The sequence below is a fragment of the Ostrinia nubilalis genome, chromosome 3, assembly GCF_963855985.1.
Source record: "Ostrinia nubilalis chromosome 3, ilOstNubi1.1, whole genome shotgun sequence".
Classification (NCBI taxonomy): Eukaryota; Metazoa; Arthropoda; class Insecta; order Lepidoptera; family Crambidae; genus Ostrinia; species Ostrinia nubilalis.
Window position 1 is genome coordinate 10,288,986 of NC_087090.1, and position 23,131 is coordinate 10,312,116.

Consider the following 23,131-nt stretch of genomic DNA (forward strand, 5'->3'; position numbering starts at 1 on the left):
AGTCGAAAAGCCTTTTTTTGTATGGAGTTTTGACTGATTCGATTTTCGATTCGATCAAAAAGTGCACTTTGTCTAGACCCACTGAACTGTCCCACCAAACTCAATGACAGGGGGGCGCTACCATCGTTCAACTATATGGTTTCCAACATGGCAAAAATCGGAACTAGCGATCCGGTATTGACGGTGGCGCCCCACTGTCAATGTCATGCATAGGACAGTTCAGTATTTTGGAACATTGTGATTGAAACTTGGACAGATGGCCTGACGTCACGGCACCGCCTATGTTTATGTACCACGCGAAAATATGGAGGTAATTTAAATAATTAATTTCTCAGCCATTTCTTGATGGATTTCAAAAATAACTTCACCGGCTTTTTAGTTTTCAACCAACTTCAAAAAAGGAGGAGGTTCTCAATTCGACCCGTATTCGACAGACGCTTCCAAAAAAGTTGGTCCCCCCCCCCTCTAACTTCTAAAATAAGAAAATGAAAAATCTAAAAAAAAACATAAATGATGTACCTACATATGTCACGCAAACTATTCGGTTTAGAAAAAAAGTATTTTAGAAACCTCGATATCATTTTTGAAGACCTATCCATAGATACCCCACATGTACCTATGGTGTTTGACGAAAAAAAAATTTTTGAGTTTCAGTTCTAAGTATGGGGTTCATCAGTTCTAAGTTCAATATTTATTATATTTTTTTTTTGCACCAAAATCCACAGAATACACCTACTTACCAAGTTTCAACAGTATAGCTCTTATACAGTGTGAGTCACGTTAAAGTGTACATATGAAAATAGATGAAACTAGACCTATTTTTATCGACAAAAAAGAAGTCAAAAAATTTTTGAGATTTTTTTTTAAATTTTTTATAGAATTTTTTTTCTTCCAATTACTTATTGTAAAGAAAACGTAATAACTTTTAAACTAAGAGGTATATCCTGATAAAATAAAAACAGTAATAATGCTAAATAACAGGTGATCCTAAAAAAATACATAAAATACACAAAAAAGACCAACAAATAATAAAAAATGACACTTTTTGAAAAAAAATTGCTTTTAAATTCGTGTTTTTTTGGTTATTTAAACAATTTCCCCAAAAAATGCCCCTATAACCGGTGGTTTTTATTACTTTGTATTATTCTCTATCGTATTACCTTCGTAAAACCAAAAATCGCACGTCTCTATCCCTATCACGTTTGCAATGATCGTTTGAACTAAGCCTCTCCGGGTGCGCCATTCAACGCTTCGTTAACAACGAAACTGAAAATGGCTCTAGATTTGTAATTTTGATAAAGACAAGTTAGATTTCAAATAAAAACAAAAGATTTCGAAGTAAAATAAGCATTTTAGTTAAAATTAAAATTGTCTCTACCTGTAGCGGAGAATAATGTTGTGGCAGGCCTTTATTCAAACGATCATAGCAAATGTTGTGATAGGGATAGAGACTTGCGATTTTTGGTTTTACAAAGATAATACGATAGAGAATAATACAAAGTAATAAAAACCACCTGTTATAGGGGCATTTTTTGGAGAAATGGCAATGCCAGATTTTGTATGGAAAGTGGCGTCTTTTTTTTTTCGCGCGGCCATCGACCAAACTTTGTTTTTTGATTACAAAATAGTGTAATAAACCAAACTTACTATGGCATGTATACCTCTAAACTCAGTCTGAACTGAGTTACGAGCATTAGAAGTTTGACCACCACTTACCACGTGACTCGCTTAGAGAAGTTTTTAAAGAAATCAATATATTGACTGTGGCTTCGCAATACATATTTGATAACATTATGTATGTCCGTAAACATATACATTTATTTACTAAGAAAAGTGACGTCCACTCATTTAACACGAGACATAAGAATAAACTTGCTGTTCCATCATTTAGGTTGCATAAGATAGGTAATTCATTCTTGGGGAAATGTATTACCATATTTAACAAAATACCACACAACCTTGTCGAATTGCCAATAAACAAATTTAAGATACATATAAAAAATACCCTTATGTCCAAAGGGTACTACAAGGTTCGAGACTATATTGATGACAAGGATGCGTGGTCAGTTCAGTCTGCACATATTTGATGTACTTAAATTTGACTATTCTTACCGTTAGATAATTCCTGGCAATAAGTGGTGACTGAGTTTGTTCCGGCGTTTCTTCTCAGCACTTGCCATATGTTTGTCTCGAAGCGCTGGTAGGGCCCAAAAGATAAGGAGACATGTAAAGTGCCCCATAAGGGCTACCTTTTTCTTTTTTTATTATTTTCTATTGACGTTCATAAGTGCCACTTGTGGTCTAAACTGAATAAATATTTTTGATTTTGATTTTGATTTTGATTTTGATTTTGATTATACTAGATTTGCTTTTTGTGCGCAAGTTTTGTAAGAAATTGCAACAAAATATTGCGCTATTTTTTATTGCGCTGATTCTGCTCCATACTGATGTCTGGAGCCTTTAATGGATGATATTGTTTGTTTACACATACAATCTCACTATTTTGTTGCAATTTCTTACAAAACTTTGCGCGCAAAAAGCAAATCTAGTATGAAAATCATCAAACTTCTAATGCTCGTAACTCAGTCCAGACTGAGTTTAGAGGTATACATGTCATAGTAAGTTTGGTTTATTACACTATTTTGTAATCAAAAAACAAAGTTTGGTCGATGGCCGCGCGAAAAAAAAAGACGCCAATTTCCGGCATTGTCTTTTATCAAATAACCAAAAAAACACGAATTTAAAAGCAGATTTTTTTTAAAAAGTATCATTTTTTATTATTTGTTGGCCTTTTTGTGTATTTTATGTATTTTTTTAGTATCGCCTGTTATTTAGCATTATTACTGTTTTTATTTTATCAGGATATACCTCTTAGTTTAAAAGTTATTACGTTTTCTTTACAATAAGTAATTGGAAGAAAAAAAATTCTATAAAAAAATAAAAAAAAATCTAAAAAAAATTTTGACCTCTTTTTTGTCGATAAAAATAGGTCTAGTTTCATCTATTTTCATATGTACACTTTAACGTGACTCACACTGTAGTTTCGGAAAAAAATGGCTGTGACATACGGACGGACAGACGGACGGACGGACGGACAGACAGACAGACATGACGAATCTATAAGGGTTCCGTTTTTTGCCATTTGGCTACGGAACCCTAAAAACAAAACGCATCATGTACCTACTTACTTATTTATTGAATTCAAAGTACCTACCTAATTACAATAAGATAAATCGACTTAAAAGTCTCGATTTCATAAAAAAGGAAGTGTATTTGTATGGCGAACAATTGGGAAATAAATTTTCTTGTTACTGGTATCATTCCCGTATTTAATTTTTGAAAGCCAAATTCAAGCAAAATACGCGTCGAATTGTAGACTTACTTATGAAATGTAACACTGGTCACTTTCTTTCGTTTTTCTGATGTATTTAGACACCCTTTCACACTGCACTGACTATCTGTCTAGGCTTTATTAATCTAAGCATACCTATAAATAAAATTATAATAAAAAATAACTTTTTTAAAAACAAGCTTTTATTCTGAAATGCAGTTGTACACACACCAACTCGCTAGAGAAATAGTGGAACAAACCCACAAGACCACCACAAGACTGAAAAGATGGCAAATATTACAGTTGGACCAAAATGCTAGTGGCTTGGACTGAATATTGGAAGGCTGGACTCTGTGGCTGGACTAGATTGCTACGTGAATGAGTGAAGACCAAGGGAGAGAATTTACTGAAATACCCCTCCTCATGAACACAAACAAAAAAGCAAGACAAAACATCTGATTATGACCCAAGTCGATTGCAGATACAAAAAGGAAAAAAAATGCATTTGTACTAAAACGACAAATATAATTCTATGCAAGGTTCAAATAATTTTGAAAGCTTGTAGCGCAAAAATATAAATTCCATGCGGGATTTTATTTTACACTTTTTAGTTGTATCTAAATCTCTGGGCCCTGGTCATCATTAAGCACCAAAGTGCTCAGGAAGTCACATCCAACGAACCCAAACATGATAAGTTTCCGCCGTTTCGTTTAGGGAGTTCCTATGACCACCTCCTGACTCCCATCATCAGGACCCTGGACATTATCTAGCAATAAACTGCTCGAAAAGACAAATCCAATGAATCCAAATTCGATGCGATTTTGCTGTTTCGTTTAGGAGTTCCTATGGCCAACTCCTGACTCCATCATCAGTCCAGCTCAATGGTACCATAACATTGTATTGTCATTGTACTTGTTACATAAGTATACCAAATTTCAGCTTAATCGGTTGAGGAAAACTGGTCTTAAATACAGTTGCAACATTTGTCGCACACATACTAACAAGTGAAGTGAATATAAAGCTTGTAATAATAATTTAGATGATCTTGGTCAATATTACTTTTGACTGATTTTTCCAGTCAAAAGTGGTTTTGACCAAGAGCTTTTAGTCAAAATCACTTTTGATAAAATCACAATCAAACAATTTTAAAGTATAATGTTTAAATGTGTAATATTTATTGCAAACGTTGTGATAGGGATAGAGATATGAGATTTTTTATATTACAAAGGTAATACGATAGTAAGTAACACAAAGTAATAAAACCACCTGTTATAGGGGCATTTATTAAAGAAATTTTTCAAATAACCAAAAAAAAACACGATTTAAAATGCCGATTTTTCTCAAAATGTAACATTTTTTATTATTTTTTGCCATTTTCTGGGTATTTTGTGTATTGTTTTAGTATTGCCTGTTATTTAGCATTATTTCTGTTTTTATTTTATCAGGATATACCTCTTAGCAATGATATTCTTTTGTTTTTATATAATATCATTGCCTCTTAGTTTAAAAGTTATTACGTTTTCTTTACAGTAAGTACCTAATTGAAAGAAAAAAAAATCTAAAATAAAAAATTTATAAAAATCTCAAATATTTTTTGACCCTTTTTCTGTCGATAAAAATGGGTCTACTTTCACCTATTTTCATGTGTGCACTTTATCAAGACTCACACTGTATAATATTAGAAAGCCAAATAGTTTGTTTGTTTACTTGAACTGCTGGTTATTTTTGTATTGTCGCGGATTTACACTATGCGGAAATTAGCCAAGACTTGGCTAATTTCCGCGCAGTGTAAAAGCAGCATTGAATAGCCCATTTATCAAGGAAGACTAGGCTATTAAAAAAACAATAGGGACGAAGCATTAAAAAAAATTTTACCTAAACGGGAAAAATTATTCAAACCTTAGATTAGATTCAAACTGTGACTACGAGCTACGAAGTCGCGGGCAAAGCTAGTATCATGATACTATTACAATTTATTATGATAAATTGTACCTAACAACACTAGTATTATCTCTCATTCCAAAATGCCCAAATGTAGTCAACTTTGGCTCTATGTGGTGCCTTGGTAATGACGGTTACCGGTAAGAAACACAAAGCAGTAATTTAAAAACTTAGATTAATAAAAGAAATTAACTTACACTACATCCATCGTTGAGTCAGTCATATTTTGTAAGTTTGAACAGGTTATAAGATTATCAAATGTACCCCAAAATTGTTCACAACGTAGTTTTCATTAAATTGTAAAGTAGTTACTTTGGAAAAATTGTTGATTGAAGACACAGATGAGACAGATTGAAGATTTCAATTTGAAATCCAACGATTTCAATTTGAAATCCAACTCCACAGATATGGATCCAACTCCAACAAAATGAATGACAATGACAACAAGACAAGACCAAAGACCACAGACACAGTAGATAAATCAAACAGTACGGAAGCTTCATACAAACGCTCGAAATCAGACTCACGCACACAGACACACGCTTTACACGAGCTCTAAGCGAACCTCGCAGTCCATCCGTCGCGAGTGTCGCGCGCGTTGTGTTTTTATAGCCTGACCAGAGCCCCGATTACGGTAATTTTTAACGTCTACAATCCAGACACGCTTCTCGATTCTGCGATACGATTGGTCGTTCAACAGCGTACGTCAGCTGTTTTGACCAATCGTATCGCAGAATCGATGAAGCGTGTCTGGATTGTAGACGTTAAAAGTTACCGTAATCGGGGCTCAGAGCCCCGATTACGGTATTTTTTACCGTCAACAATCCAGACACGCTTCTCGATTCTGCGATACGATTGGTCGTTCAACAGCGTACGTCAGCTGTTTTGACCAATCGTATCGCAGAATCAGAAACGCGTCTGGATTGTAGACGTTAAAAGTTACCGTAATCGGGGCTCAGGAACATAAAAACCCTCGCCATGTTGCGGAAAATTAATGGTACTAATTTCTTTTAATGGCAACAGTAACTGAAAACTTCATTGACATGTCACGGCTGAACCATTTAAGAACCTAGTAAGTGCAGCGGAGTAAATTTTACAGGAGAGCGAAAAAACGCATTTTCATTTGCCTTGCTAAGATGCTTAAAGATTTGGATAACTTCTGATGTTTATATTGAAGATTAGTAACTGAAGTATACTTTATGGAATAAATAAATATATTTAGTTAAAAATTGCAAGTTTTATGCCCCTTACTAACACTAAAAATTAATTTATTGACAAAAGTTACCTCTTAAAACCAAAATCAAAATCTAATATGAATCAGTACTCATGTAGTTCTCAGATTTTGATAATATTATAGAGTATTAGCCAACAGAATTCGAAATAATATTTAAATTATAGTAGCATTTTACCTCTAGTAAGTCACATTGACCATTTTAAAACCTAGTAAGTCCATGCACTTACTAGGTTTTAAAATGGTCATTGTAACTTGCTAGGTTTTGATAATGGTTTTTTCAAATTTGAATTCGACTTACTAGGTTTTTATCAACGCGTTTTTCCGCTTTTAAGTACAATAGAGCGATTTCTGTCTTCACATCCTGTGGAGACCTTAATTCTAAGGTGATTTATGACAAAAAACGAAAATCTGCAAAAGTGTCCCTTACTAGGTTCTTAAAGGTTCTTAAATGGTTCAGCCGGTCACCTTGCATGTCAGTCTATTGTTGTCAAAGTGTAAACAAACTTTATTTTAAATGAGCGCAATTGATTTTGTGAATTAAATTGCTAAAATCTTTTTATAGTCGTGAAAGAAAAGTGGTTCACAATGTGTTAAAATATTTGTCGAAGAGAAATACTAAGGGTTCGGACAATATTTTCATTGAATAATGTTTCCGACAAAGGTTGTCAAATTGACTGACATGTTTATCGTACAGTTTTATTAATCTAAGTTTTAAACTTCGTAATAATTCTGAATTGTAAAAATGATTAAATATTACTTTTTAAATAAACTGCTTACATCTGATTTTGTAATAGTTCTTTTTAAATTACGTAATTACGCTTTTTAAAACAATTTATGTGTTCTATTTGATAAAGTAATTTGCTCCGCGCCAATCTCCGCGCGCTTTTGTACTAAGTGATGAACTGTATTTAAAATGAGGCAATAGCTATGTGAAAGTAAGTATCCGGTATTTTATTTATGAGAATAGAATATCTTCTTCAATTAATTTATTCCATTAGGTATTTGATAATTAAAAAACCTAAATAAACGTTTTAATAAATAAGTAAGTCAGAACCTTATTAATTTTATAAAGATTAAGAGTGCCAAGCCAACCCTAACACTCAGTTGAAGTGTAGGCCGGGTAGATCCGCCGATTTTATTCCGCGGGATTTATTTTACGTTTTTTGAAAAACTTAACAGGGATGCGTGCAAACTAGCTTAAACTGAAAGGTTAAGCAATAAGCTTTTTAGATCAGTGTGAGGCCCTTAGATTCAATCGTGATTTTAGAAGTAACAAGCGTCCAAATATTTTTTCACAAAATGGTAATGACGTTTTCCTAATGGTAATGATTTTATTAAAATGGTAATGATCTTATGTTAATGGTGATGACGAAATATATTTTATAGTAATACATTAAATTAAAATTACTTAAAAACTAAAATTTAAATATAATTGTTTAGCTAAACACCAATTTTATCTATGTTATTTTCCTAGCTAAGCACGTACCTATTAAAGAATGGGTTGGAAATAAAAATAAATGTATTCAATATTTTAATGAATTTATTGAATTTGGAACAATACGGACATTAGTTAAATTTTTTTTACGTTCCTAATATTATTCAGAATCAGAAAAAATATATATTTACACCAATGAGGATTTTGATTGAAAAATATGCCTAGGTACTCTTACTTAGACTTACACAATAGTCAACATACAAGAAATGAATAAAAAAACGTCTTTTCGTAAACTAATAAAAAACCTTCTCATTTAAAAACAAAGCTTAAAGAACAATGGGACAAAACGTCCCCAGAACTGTAGCACTAGTAACTTTAATACCTACCTTGTATGATAGACCATGCTAATACCCGACCGATCTCTCTAGCTACAATCACGGCAAAGGTCCTTGACAGTGTGCTTGACTCTCTACTAGATAAATATTTAAAATCACATAATGCTCAATTCGGGTTTAAGCCTGGACTGTCGACCGAGAGCGCCATCCTTAGTCTTAAGCACACTGTCAGGTACTACACGGATCAGGGGACTTCCATTTACGCATGCTTCCTCGACCTCTCCAAGGCGTTCGATCTTGTGTCTTATGACATCCTTTGGGATAAGATGAGGAGGCAGGGCGTCCCGTCAGAAGTATCACAAATATTCCATTATTAGTATGCTAACCAGATTAACAGCGTAAGATGGGCTAACGTTTTTTCTGAGGAGTATGGGTTGCAGTGCGGGGTGAGACAGGGTGGGCTGACGTCTCCCAGGCTTTTCAACCTATACGTAAATGACCTCATTGTTGCCCTTAGCAGTATGCGTATTGGATGCTGGGTAGATGGTGTTTGTATCAACAACATAAGCTACGCTGATGATATGGTACTGCTGGCGCCAACAATGGGGGCTCTCAGAAAGATGGTGGGTGTGTGTGAAGCGTATGCTAAATGCCATGGCTTATTTGTATAATGTGAAGAAGAGCGAATACATGGTATTTAAGGCCGCCAGTAAATGTCCAAACGTGGTACCCGACCTCTTGCTGAATGGGGTAAAGTTAAACAGAGTCACTAAAGGACAATGGGCAAAATGGTACCCGGCTCCAATAGATATGTGTCTAGTATCGTTTGAAAGGTCTTACCAAGATGAACAACTTTTACTATGACCACCAGCCTCAAATCTGGTTGTGTACGAAGATATACATACTTTTTTGCAGAATGGTACCCGGCTCCAATAGTTATGTTTGTAGTGTCATTTAAAAGGTCTTACCAAGACGAACAACATTTACTATGGCCACCAACCTCAGATCCGGTTGCGTTCGAAGATAAAGATACTTTTTGTGTAACCTAAGTATCATACAGTATGAAGGGGGACGCGCTCGGGGCAGGGCACCGACGAGATGGTCGGACGCGGTGAGGAAGACGGTGGGCGGGAGTTTGCATCGTGCGGTCCACACAGCTTATGAACACTATCTGTGGTCGCGATCCTCATCAGTGAGGGACCGAGGAAGAAGAAGAAGAAGTATCATACGTGTCCATCGTAAGGTACTTAGGTTATGCGAGGCAGGAAGGGTTTACTGCTCTAGCATCCTTCCTTAACTCTATAATTATTGATGGGGATAATTGTGAAATAAATGTTTTTATTTAAAGAAGTACAACCCCCTTATTAATAAAAAGTTACACATAGGAAAAAACTTGGATTAAAATGACATTTCCATATTAAATGACAATTTAAGCCAGAGTTCAACTAGGGTGTAACTTTTATTAATAAAGGGGTTAAAGTTTTATTACTTCTTAAGGGTTTTATTATGGGTTGCTAAAGCGAATAAACCCACAAGACCCAATAAGTCCACCCACAAGATGGACCGACGACCTCATAAAGGTAGCGGGAAGGCGCTGGATGCAGGCCGCCACCAACCGGCCATTGTGGAAATCATTGGGGGAGGCCTATGTTCAACTGGACATCCTATGGCTAAAATGATCATGATGATCATGATGAAAGCGAATAAAGGGCTAATAGCTTGGGTAGTTCATCGTAGGTATAATCCTTTCCTTTTCAATGCTTCTTTTAGTTATATTAATAGATTGTAATCATAATACATACTCGTATACATGGATGATTGTGTTATACTTTCATTATAATACTTAGTGGAATTACTGCTTTCAAAACGTGAATTAGAACTGGCCCCATAGCAGAGATTTTCCTACATCTAAAGGCCTTTTAAAATATATATTGGTTATGGCTATTGGAGCGGGTACCACTTTCCATACATTTGTGCCCATCATCCTTTATCTCGGACACTACGTTACTGATGACCTTAAAGATCATGTTGATATCGAGAGGGAACGAAGGGCGCTGGCAGTAAGGTGTAATATGTTGGCTCGCAGGTTTGCCCGATGTAATGACCATGTCAAGATCACTCTGTTTAAAGCATACTGTCAGAGTCTATACACGGGAAACCTATGGACCACGTACTCGCAGAAATCGCTTGGCGTCCTTCGGGTCCAATATAACAACGGTTTCAGGGTGCTGTTGGGCTTGCCTCGCTTCTGCAGTGCTTCGGAAATGTTTGCTCAGTCGCATACTGACGGCTTCTTTGCTGTCCTATGCAAGAAGACTGCCTCGTTGCTCAGTAGGATACGGGCGAGCCCCAACAGTATCCTGAAGACCGTGGCGGAGAGGTACGACTCTCCTATTATCCGACATTTCCTTCGGCTACTTCTTACCGAACGGGTTGGATAATTAGTGGTATGTTATAATAAGTAAATTACTAACATAGTTGTATAAGGCACCCATTTAGGTACCCCTACTAACCATGTGGATCATTGTTATCTTTAAATGAATAAATTGAATTGAATACTATAATTTTATTATATGACAGCTCAAGTGTGACATGTCTCAGAAAAGTTATATCAAAAATAAAAATTCATAAGCAACCCTGAAAAAATACATACAAAATCACTTTTGACCAACTTCAAAGGGCACGACAGCTTGACCCCGGGACAATTCGACCCCTGTGACAACTCGACCCCTGCTACAACTCAAACCCTGCGACAACTTGATTTTTTTCAACACTCAACACTTTTAACTTACTTCAAAATAATGGTTTCACGACTGCTGGACAGTGGCGGCGTAGCATGGGTTGGCACCCGGGGCATAGCACAGCACAGCATCCCCCGTCATAAGTCCTTAATGTAAGTAAGTTGGGTATACATATAGTGGGGAGGTAAGACACCCCAAAATGGTCTGGTGCACCCCCTCTTTTGGGTTACCGATTGAATGAATGAAAGGTGTTAGTTCGAATGAGCTATATGATACTAATCGCAACACCCCCCCCCCCCCCCCAATCATGGCATATCCTCGTTATATTAGCGCCAGTGAGTACTAATCTGCGTGACTTTTGTCACCCCCTGATGAGTACCCCCCCCCCCTTACGCCGCTAGTGGCTGGACCCTACGACTGCTTAACCCTACGACCACTCGAACCCTCCGACAACTTGTACTTGTGACCCTGTGACAAGTCGAACACTGTGACACGTCAACCCCTGCGACTACTCTGAGCATTTATTGTAGATACAGTTCAGGCATTGATTGATGGAGCTAAATGGTTTACAATAAGTATCATAGTTGAATATTTTGGACTTGTCGTAGGGGTCGAGTTGTCCGGGTCAAGTTTTTGTAGGGTCGAGCTTCGTTTAAAGTAGGTTAAAATTAATTTAATCTTGTTATCGCAGGGGTCGAGTTGTCACAGGGGTCCAGTTGTCAAACTGTCGTAGGGAACCTACGACAGTTCGACCCCGATGACAACTATGATACTTATTGTAAACCATTTAGCTCCATCAATCAATGCCTGAACAGAATCTAGAATAAATGCTCAGAGTAGTCGCAGGGGTTGACGTGTCGCAGTGTTCGACTTGTCACAGGGGTCGAGTTGTAATAGAGATCGACTTGTCGCAAGGATCGAGGTGTCCAGGTCGAGTTTTCTTAACGCTCAAGCAGTCGTGATACCGTTTGAAGTAGGTCAAAAGTAATTTAATCGAGTTGTCGCAGGGGTCAAGTTGTCGGAGGGTTCGAGTGGTCGTAGGGTTCAGCTGTCGTATGGTCCAGCAGTCGTGAAACCATTTGAAGTAAGTCAAAAGTGTTGAGTGTTGAAAAAAAACAAGTTGTCGCAGGGTTTGAGTTGTCGCAGGGGTCGAGTTGTCACAGGAGTCGAATTGTCCCGGGGTCAAGCTGTCGTGATACCCATTGAAGTCGGTCAAAAGTGATTTTGTATGTATTTTTTCAGGGTTGCTTATGGATTCTTATTTTAGATATAACTTTTTTCTGAGACATGCATGTCACACTTGAGCTGTCATATTATAATAAAATTATAGTATTATCATGTACTATCATATTATAAGGTAGGTATTAAAGTGCTACAGTTCTGGGGACGTTTTGTCCCATTGTTCTTTTAGGAAACCATTCATAGTCATCATTACCATATACAAAGTGTCATCACCATAAGCCTAAATGATATGGTAATGATGTTAATGGTAATGACGAAAACGATTTTAAAATTATATAAAAATAATTGTCACCACTATTGGGACACCTCAATATCGCCATTTTTTTATTGTAATCACATGCTACAAAGTGCTAATTATTAGAAAAATATCGATATATAAAACTTACCAAATCGCACAAAATGGGAATGACGCGAGCCGATGACAAACTGCGAGTGTCTCTCGTTTTCGGAGTTTAAAAAGTCTCGGAGCTGCGTAAATTTTACGTGCATTCTGTTCTGTTACGAGCAACGAATTGAAGAGTGGGACGCGCGGACACAAGCGGGGATAAGTCGCGTCGCGGCCACATTAAAGAACCTTTGATGCTGCCGCGATGGCTATGACGATTTCTCGTGACAATATTTCAATTCATGATTCCATTTTATTGGCTAATACGATTTCAATATAATTTTGTTATTTTGTCACGGTAAATATGTACATTTTAAATTTATAATCAAAATCTGGTCTGTGTATAGGTAAAGTAAAAAAAATTAAAAGACAACGGCAAAGGTCAGTATTTTTACTGTGATGGTAATGACGTTTAGTGCGTGTTTTCTTGATTATCGAAATAACTTGAAGTATTTAATCAATATGGATCATGGCGCCTTATGTGGAAACTTGTATGAATCGTTATTCAGAAGTTTAATTTACCAGAACTACAACAGTTTTTTTTTTATCGATCGGAACATAAGTTTTTTACTGTTTCGCGGATTTACCCAGGTATATAACTCGCCGAAAGGGCCACATCTACTGTGCCACAGATTAGAGAGTATCACAGATTACCTAAGTATGCAACCTATGAGCAGACTATGAGAGTATGAAACACATGAAGCTAAAGATAAAATGGAGGCCACACTTCGAATACCTACTTGAAGCACAACCTATGTATCACTATCTCGCTCTCTGTGGGCAGACTCTCTTTCTAAATAAACAAAAAATATAAATTTGCTCAAAGTCAATGAAACTCAATGTAAAATCGTTATTTCTTGACATAGGTATAATTAAATAATAAGTGTAAATACTGGTAAAACGTTTTAGGAAGAAATTACTGTGAAAATACAAAGAAACATGTAAATGTCAACAGCTTCCTCATTGGCCCTAGAGCAATTCCAAGTATACCATCAATAAAAGCCTAATTATTAGAGTCATCAAACCTCTCAGTCATTCATTTAGAGCCATTAGAACTTCATAACCATGAGTTGTTTTTTGTGTGTAAGCTGAGGACACGTGTCCCCAGCTGACACATCTGTATCTTCGTAAATATTTATGCTACGATAATGTATTATACCTCAAAAATTAGTACTAGTACTGTTTGAATAATTTTTGTTTGTAGTTTAGATTGTTTTAATTTCGGTTATAACAATTTTAGACTAGGAGCCGGCTGATTTGTGTACTTATTGAATAATAACCTATATTTTGTGAATAAGTGTGCGATTAATCTAATATTGTTATAAGCTGCAACATAATTATCCGCTCCATGATGAATAATTTACTAACCAGTGTTTCTCAATGTAAGTGAGATTATACAGGGTGGATTTTGAAATGCCACCGGGAGGGAAAGTACTTTTTTTTAATATTGCAGATAGAAAAAATTCTCAAAGAAAACATTCCTTTATATTTGACTAGCGGCCGCCCGCGACTTCGTTCGCGTGGACCTCGTTTTATACCCCCGTTAGATATCATGTTGATAGAATTGGCGTTTCACGGCTTCCCCCGAATGAAATTTATGAACGTCATACAGTAGTTTGTCCAGCGCTGTAGATTTTAACCAATGACGATAGGTAGATGGCGCTTTTTAGACACGTCTTATTTATTTATTGAAATTTATTTGTCACATTTCGTCACAAGTTAGCCTATATGTTAATCTGGGTTATAAAAAATAAGACTGTAAAGTTTTAACAAAATCCGTTCAGTACTTTTTGCGTGAAAGAGTAACAAACATCCAGACATCCAGACATCATGACATCCAGACATCCAAACTTTCGCCTTTATAATATAAGTAGGAAGTAGGATAATCAATAGAACTGCATTCAAAGAATTCCAAAAATTTGCCTGCCACACCCGGGAATCGAACCAACTAAAATCTGTTTTTTTATTACATCGATCGTTAGGGTTAAGCATAAGGATGAAATATCTCTAACAAACTTGATAAATCAAATAAAAGGAAAACCATGAAATCTTAAATTATTTTAATAATGTTACAGAAAATTGTATGGTAGCGAATTTTCGAAAATCTTTGAATGCAGTTCTCTTTCTTTTCCAAAATAAAGGAATGTTTTCTTTAAGTAAAATTTTCTTTCTACAGTATTAAGGCGCTACCTCGTAAAAGTTTTCGGCCGACTGAATGCCTCGCACACAGAGGGATAGAAATATGATTTCTCAGTGCGAGGAAAGGGACAGCAATAGCGCGCGCGGCGCGGAATAAAATAACGTAAGCGACAAAAATCGGAAATCATGTATTTATTGAAAAACCAAACACTATTTAAAGAAAATAACTCGACCAGTACTTAGAATATGTTATTACCTTACCAATATACAAAATTTGGTATTGAAATATTAACCTATCTGCTTATAAAACAAAAAACCGAGTAATAGAAGGGCCATCTTTGGATTTTTTTCTATCGAGAAAATTGTTTCCATTCATGTTTCGGCTTCGACCAGACACTTATTTCAAAATAAGAACATAAGTAATAAGAAAAGTACGATTAAAACTAATTCTGCGCTTCTTTAAAACGCCCAATATTCGCAAGGCATCACCTTAAGAGTACTTTCCCTCTAGGTGGCATTACAAAATTCCACCCTGTATAAAATATGGTTTTGAGAAATAAATGTCTTAAACCGTAATAAGAAAAAGCAAGGTAAAATAAAATTGTATTTTGTTACACAAGTAATGAACTTGTTTCAAACTGCTTAAATTTTTGTGGCGTTTCTGAACGTAACCACAACCACATAAACTTTTTGTACCTAAATAAGCAAAGTCCCACGATTTTGCAACGTCAAGTGGTGAAAAATGGGCAAAGCTATTAAAAAATCAACAACCCAGTATTGATAAAATAGTCATCATCATCATCATCATCATCATTTCAATCATAGGACGTCCACTGTAACGATAATAAAATAACGATGACTTAAGATTCCACGCGTAAGTGTTTATTTCGTGATTTTCGACATTGGATCATTGTAAACATTTTTCACTGTAATTTCTTCCTAAAACGTTTTACCAGTATTTACACTTATTATTTAATTATACCTATGTCAAGAAATAAAGATTTTATATTGAGTTTCATTGACTTTTGTAATGTATAGAATAAAGAGGGTAGACTTAACACCACTATATAAATATGTGTGCAGCGCCGTTGACAGTTTAGTCTTATATTAAACGCGATACGAATACACTACGGTCTTTGATTTCTCAGTGGCGACAGGATTTTAAGTTTAAATATGGCGGTCGGCAAGATAACGGAATTTGATTTGGATTGCGGAAACTGGCAGTTGTACGCGGAAAGGCTGGAAATGTATTTTAAAGTGAACGGCATTAGTGAAGAAATGAAATTACCAACACTAATCACTACAATGGGAGACCGCGCATACGAACTATTGACGAACTTGGCGAGCCCACGGAAACCGGCCGACATGACTTTCAAGGAAGTGAGTGAAATATTACAACAACATTTGAACCCCAAACCATCGTTTTTGGCAGAACGTTTTGTGTTCCGGCAAAGGAAACAAAAGGCGGATGAAAATATTTTGGGGTATGTGGCGGTACTCAAAAAACTATCTAAAAACTGTGAATTTCGAGCGAATTTGGAAGAGAATCTCAGAGACCAGTTTATATGTGGCATACGTGATGATGGAATTCGTCAACAGTTATTTGCAAAAAACCAAATAACATTCAAGGAATCGGTGGCAATAGCGGTTTCATTCGAGTCGGCGGTGAGGGACGCGGCAGTCGTGGAGGCGGCGGCGGACGGAGCCAGCGCGGGCGGCCGGGCGGCCGCGGGCGCGTACTCCACAGACGCGTTCTCGGGGTCCCGCTCACGGCTGTCAGCGGGACGGCCTTCTTCAGTCGGCGGTGAAGATGCCATCAACAACCTACAAATTGGCGGTTGCTTTGCATGCGGGGACTACAGACATAGGCGGAACGAGTGCAAATTCAAAGAATACGAGTGTAGTAGGTGCAAGAAAGTGGGACATTTACGTCGAATGTGTCCAGAAAACTCTAAAACGGCGGCAGCACGTTTTGGCGGGAAGAATGAGGGGAGCCGAGTTGCCCACCGAGGCAATCGCGGCGCTGCACAGAGCAGAGGATCCAGAACCCCGGCATCCACCCGAGCCCATTACCTGGAGGACGCTCGGGAGACGGCAGAACGGGATGAAGAAGAGGAGGAGCCAATGTACCAGATGTCATTGAGTAGTTACAAACCGGTGAGCATAATTTTAAATGTAAATAACGTTAATTTACAAATGGAAATTGATACAGGCTCACCACTATCGTGCATTTCTCTTGTAGATTACAATAAATATTTTAAAAATGTTCCGTTACAAAAATGTAATTTATCTGTTAAATTTTATAACGGTTCCAAAGTTAAGCCATTAGGCTACTTAGAGGTCGATGTAAATTACAAGAATAGGAGAAAAATATTGGACTTATATGTTTTTAAAAACGGTATGACAACTTTATTAGGACGGCAATGGCTAGCGGAGTTAGAAATGACCGTACCTATTTTGTCAACTTGTCATAATTACAATATCATAAATGATCAGAAAACAGAAGTTATAAATGGCATTTTTTCTAGATTTAAGGAGCTGTTTGATGGTCAACTGGGGTGTTTCAACGGTGGACGGGCGACGCTGCGCCTGCGGCCGGAGGCCCAGCCGGTGTTCTGCCGCGCGCGCCCGCTGCCCTACGCCCTGCGCCAGCGCGTGGACGCCGAGCTGGACGCCATGCTGCGCGCCGGCGTCATCGAGCCCGTGGACTGCTCCGACTGGGCGACCCCACTGGTAATTGTACACAAACCCGATGGGGCCTTGCGTATTTGTGCCGATTATAAAGTAACTTTGAACCGCGCGTTACAAGTCGATAAGTACCCTGTGCCTAAAATTGAGGATTTATTTTCTAGTTTACATGGCAGTAAGTATAATACAGAAGTGGCTTTACAGCGGTATTTACTGATGTACCGTAATACTGAACATAGCACAACCGGGGAAAGCCCAGCTTTGATGTTGCTGGGGCGGTCACTGCGTACTAGGTTGGACCGACTGAAGCCCTCCCGGGAGCAGCGAGTGCAGCGGGCCCAGGAGCGCCAGCTGCGGGCGGCCGGCGGGGGGCACTGCGAGCTGCAGCCGGGCGACGCCGTGTGGTATCGCACGTACCGGGGACCAACTAAGTGGCTAGAAGGTGCAATCGATGAAAGACTAGGCAGTACGGATTACAATATTATTTCCTTAGACGGCACAGTGGTACATCGACACATTGATCAAATAAAACTTAAGTCAAAACACCATGAACCAAGTTTACCAAAAGGCACAACAACTCATTCAAACGGTACAAGTAAGCAAGGCTTAGTAGGGTGGCCACAGTTGCCAGTGGAGTCGGAGACTGGGGGGTCGTCTTCGGACTCGGTGAGCGGGTCGATTGGCTCTGAGCTGGGCGGCGGGGTGGAGGGCAGTGGTACTCATAGTACAGACACAAACAGTGTTGTACCGTCCACCGGTGAACGCCGTTACCCCTTAAGGGAGAGGAAACCACCTAATAGATACGGCTACTCATAATGAAATGTAATAATAAAATTGTATACTTAGTTGTAAGTTACTTGTTGTGATAATATTTTATAGTTTTCTTATATACTGTTTAAAAATCATATCTTACTGCAAATAATTTGTGATTTTGTAGTTTTACTGTAAACGTTTATTAAGGAGGGAGGTGTAATGTATAGAATAAAGAGGGTAGACTTAACACCACTATATAAATATGTGTGCAGCGCCGTTGACAGTTTAGTCTTATATTAAACGCGATACGAATACACTACGGTCTTTGATTTCTCAACTTTGAGCAAATTTATATTTTTTGTTTATTTAGAAAGAGAGTCTGCCCACAGAGAGCGAGATAGTGATACATAGGTTGTGCTTCAAGTAGGTATTCGAAGTGTACCTGGGTAAATCCGCGAAACAGTAAAAAACTTATGTTCCGATCGATAAAAAAAAAACTGTTGTAGTTCTGGTAAATTAAACTTCTGAATAACGATTCATACAAGTTTCCACATAAGGCGCCATGATCCATATTGATTAAATACTTCAAGTTATTTCGATAATCAAGAAAACACGCACTAAACGTCATTACCATCACAGTAAAAATACTGACCTTTGCCGTTGTCTTTTAATTTTTTTTACTTTACCTATACACAGACCAGATTTTGATTATAAATTTAAAATGTACATATTTACCGTGACAAAATAACAAAATTATATTGAAATCGTATTAGCCAATAAAATGGAATCATGAATTGAAATATTGTCACGAGAAATCGTCATAGCCATCGCGGCAGCATCAAAGGTTCTTTAATGTGGCCGCGACGCGACTTATCCCCGCTTGTGTCCGCGCGTCCCACTCTTCAATTCGTTGCTCGTAACAGAACAGAATGCACGTAAAATTTACGCAGCTCCGAGACTTTTTAAACTCCGAAAACGAGAGACACTCGCAGTTTGTCATCGGCTCGCGTCATTCCCATTTTGTGCGATTTGGTAAGTTTTATATATCGATATTTTTCTAATAATTAGCACTTTGTAGCATGTGATTACAATAAAAAAATGGCGATATTGAGGTGTCCCAATAGTGGTGACAATTATTTTTATATAATTTTAAAATCGTTTTCGTCATTACCATTAACATCATTACCATATCATTTAGGCTTATGGTGATGACACTTTGTATATGGTAATGATGACTATGAATGGTTTCCTAAAAGAACAATGGGACAAAACGTCCCCAGAACTGTAGCACTTTAATACCTACCTTATAATATGATAGTACATGATAATACTATAATTTTATTATAATATGACAGCTCAAGTGTGACATGCATGTCTCAGAAAAAAGTTATATCTAAAATAAGAATCCATAAGCAACCCTGAAAAAATACATACAAAATCACTTTTGACCGACTTCAATGGGTATCACGACAGCTTGACCCCGGGACAATTCGACTCCTGTGACAACTCGACCCCTGCGACAACTCAAACCCTGCGACAACTTGTTTTTTTTCAACACTCAACACTTTTGACTTACTTCAAATGGTTTCACGACTGCTGGACCATACGACAGCTGAACCCTACGACCACTCGAACCCTCCGACAACTTGACCCCTGCGACAACTCGATTAAATTACTTTTGACCTACTTCAAACGGTATCACGACTGCTTGAGCGTTAAGAAAACTCGACCTGGACACCTCGATCCTTGCGACAAGTCGATCTCTATTACAACTCGACCCCTGTGACAAGTCGAACACTGCGACACGTCAACCCCTGCGACTACTCTGAGCATTTATTCTAGATTCTGTTCAGGCATTGATTGATGGAGCTAAATGGTTTACAATAAGTATCATAGTTGTCATCGGGGTCGAACTGTCGTAGGTTCCCTACGACAGTTTGACAACTGGACCCCTGTGACAACTCGACCCCTGCGATAACAAGATTAAATTAATTTTAACCTACTTTAAACGAAGCTCGACCCTACAAAAACTTGACCCGGACAACTCGACCCCTACGACAAGTCCAAAATATTCAACTATGATACTTATTGTAAACCATTTAGCTCCATCAATCAATGCCTGAACTGTATCTACAATAAATGCTCAGAGTAGTCGCAGGGGTTGACGTGTCACAGTGTTCGACTTGTCACAGGGTCACAAGTACAAGTTGTCGGAGGGTTCGAGTGGTCGTAGGGTTAAGCAGTCGTAGGGTCCAGCCACTAGCGGCGTAAGGGGGGGGGGGTACTCATCAGGGGGTGACAAAAGTCACGCAGATTAGTACTCACTGGCGCTAGTATAACGAGGATATGCCATGATTGGGGGGGGGGGGGGGGTGTTGCGATTAGTATCATATAGCTCATTCGAACTAACACCTTTCATTCATTCAATCGGTAACCCAAAAGAGGGGGTGCACCAGACCATTTTGGGGTGTCTTACCTCCCCACTATATGTATACCCAACTTACTTACATTAAGGACTTATGACGGGGGATGCTGTGCTGTGCTATGCCCCGGGTGCCAACCCATGCTACGCCGCCACTGTCCAGCAGTCGTGAAACCATTATTTTGAAGTAAGTTAAAAGTGTTGAGTGTTGAAAAAAATCAAGTTGTCGCAGGGTTTGAGTTGTAGCAGGGGTCGAGTTGTCACAGGGGTCGAATTGTCCCGGGGTCAAGCTGTCGTGCCCTTTGAAGTTGGTCAAAAGTGATTTTGTATGTATTTTTTCAGGGTTGCTTATGAATTTTTATTTTTGATATAACTTTTCTGAGACATGTCACACTTGAGCTGTCATATAATAAAATTATAGTATTCAATTCAATTTATTCATTTAAAGATAACAATGATCCACATGGTTAGTAGGGGTACCTAAATGGGTGCCTTATACAACTATGTTAGTAATTTACTTATTATAACATACCACTAATTATCCAACCCGTTCGGTAAGAAGTAGCCGAAGGAAATGTCGGATAATAGGAGAGTCGTACCTCTCCGCCACGGTCTTCAGGATACTGTTGGGGCTCGCCCGTATCCTACTGAGCAACGAGGCAGTCTTCTTGCATAGGACAGCAAAGAAGCCGTCAGTATGCGACTGAGCAAACATTTCCGAAGCACTGCAGAAGCGAGGCAAGCCCAACAGCACCCTGAAACCGTTGTTATATTGGACCCGAAGGACGCCAAGCGATTTCTGCGAGTACGTGGTCCATAGGTTTCCCGTGTATAGACTCTGACAGTATGCTTTAAACAGAGTGATCTTGACATGGTCATTACATCGGGCAAACCTGCGAGCCAACATATTACACCTTACTGCCAGCGCCCTTCGTTCCCTCTCGATATCAACATGATCTTTAAGGTCATCAGTAACGTAGTGTCCGAGATAAATTTAGTGACTCTGTTTAACTTTACCCCATTCAGCAAGAGGTCGGGTACCACGTTTGGACATTTACTGGCGGCCTTAAATACCATGTATTCGCTCTTCTTCACATTATACAAATAAGCCATGGCATTTAGCATACGCTTCACACACACCCACCATCTTTCTGAGAGCCCCCATTGTTGGCGCCAGCAGTACCATATCATCAGCGTAGCTTATGTTGTTGATACAAACACCATCTACCCAGCATCCAATACGCATACTGCTAAGGGCAACAATGAGGTCATTTACGTATAGGTTGAAAAGCCTGGGAGACGTCAGCCCACCCTGTCTCACCCCGCACTGCAACCCATACTCCTCAGAAAAAACGTTAGCCCATCTTACGCTGTTAATCTGGTTAGCATACTAATAATGGAATATTTGTGATACTTCTGACGGGACGCCCTGCCTCCTCATCTTATCCCAAAGGATGTCATAAGACACAAGATCGAACGCCTTGGAGAGGTCGAGGAAGCATGCGTAAATGGAAGTCCCCTGATCCGTGTAGTACCTGACAGTGTGCTTAAGACTAAGGATGGCGCTCTCGGTCGACAGTCCAGGCTTAAACCCGAATTGAGCATTATGTGATTTTAAATATTTATCTAGTAGAGAGTCAAGCACACTGTCAAGGACCTTTGCCGTGATTGTAGCTAGAGAGATCGGTCGGGTATTAGCATGGTCTATCATACAAGGTAGGTATTAAAGTTACTAGTGCTACAGTTCTGGGGACGTTTTGTCCCATTGTTCTTTAAGCTTTGTTTTTAAATGAGAAGGTTTTTTATTAGTTTACGAAAAGACGTTTTTTTATTCATTTCTTGTATGTTGACTATTGTGTAAGTCTATGTAAGAGTACCTAGGCATATTTTTCAATCAAAATCCTCATTGGTGTAAATATATATTTTTTCTGATTCTGAATAATATTAGGAACGTAAAAAAAATTTAACTAATGTCCGTATTGTTCCAAATTCAATAAATTCATTAAAATATTGAATACATTTATTTTTATTTCCAACCCATTCTTTAATAGGTACGTGCTTAGCTAGGAAAATAACATAGATAAAATTGGTGTTTAGCTAAACAATTATATTTAAATTTTAGTTTTTAAGTAATTTTAATTTAATGTATTACTATAAAATATATTTCGTCATCACCATTAACATAAGATCATTACCATTTTAATAAAATCATTACCATTAGGAAAACGTCATTACCATTTTGTGAAAAAATATTTGGACGCTTGTTACTTCTAAAATCACGATTGAATCTAAGGGCCTCACACTGATCTAAAAAGCTTATTGCTTAACCTTTCAGTTTAAGCTAGTTTGCACGCATCCCTGTTAAGTTTTTCAAAAAACGTAAAATAAATCCCGCGGAATAAAATCGGCGGATCTACCCACCTCCATAGCTTCAAGTTCCTTGTCATGCCTATAATATTGCGGCTATGTTGTTTTCTTGAATCTT

At 38.0% G+C, this 23,131-nt stretch overlaps 1 protein-coding gene across 3 annotated transcripts in view; it reads right to left on the reverse strand.

The window, feature by feature from the left end:
• The window catches only part of LOC135087887 (centrosomin), a 63,721-nt gene that overhangs the window by 19,571 nt on the left and 21,019 nt on the right, over positions 1-23,131 (reverse strand). Inside the window, exon 1 of one of the 3 annotated variants that reach the window (XM_063982728.1) lies at positions 5,470-5,698. The exons of 1 other annotated variant lie outside the window; for it this stretch is intronic. In XM_063982728.1, the coding sequence (XP_063838798.1) occupies positions 5,470-5,495 (26 nt within the window). In that variant the 5' untranslated portion in view covers positions 5,496-5,698. Of the gene's footprint in view, positions 1-5,469; positions 5,699-23,131 lie in introns of those variants that run through there. One more of the 3 variants, XM_063982729.1, reaches the window with a different exon arrangement.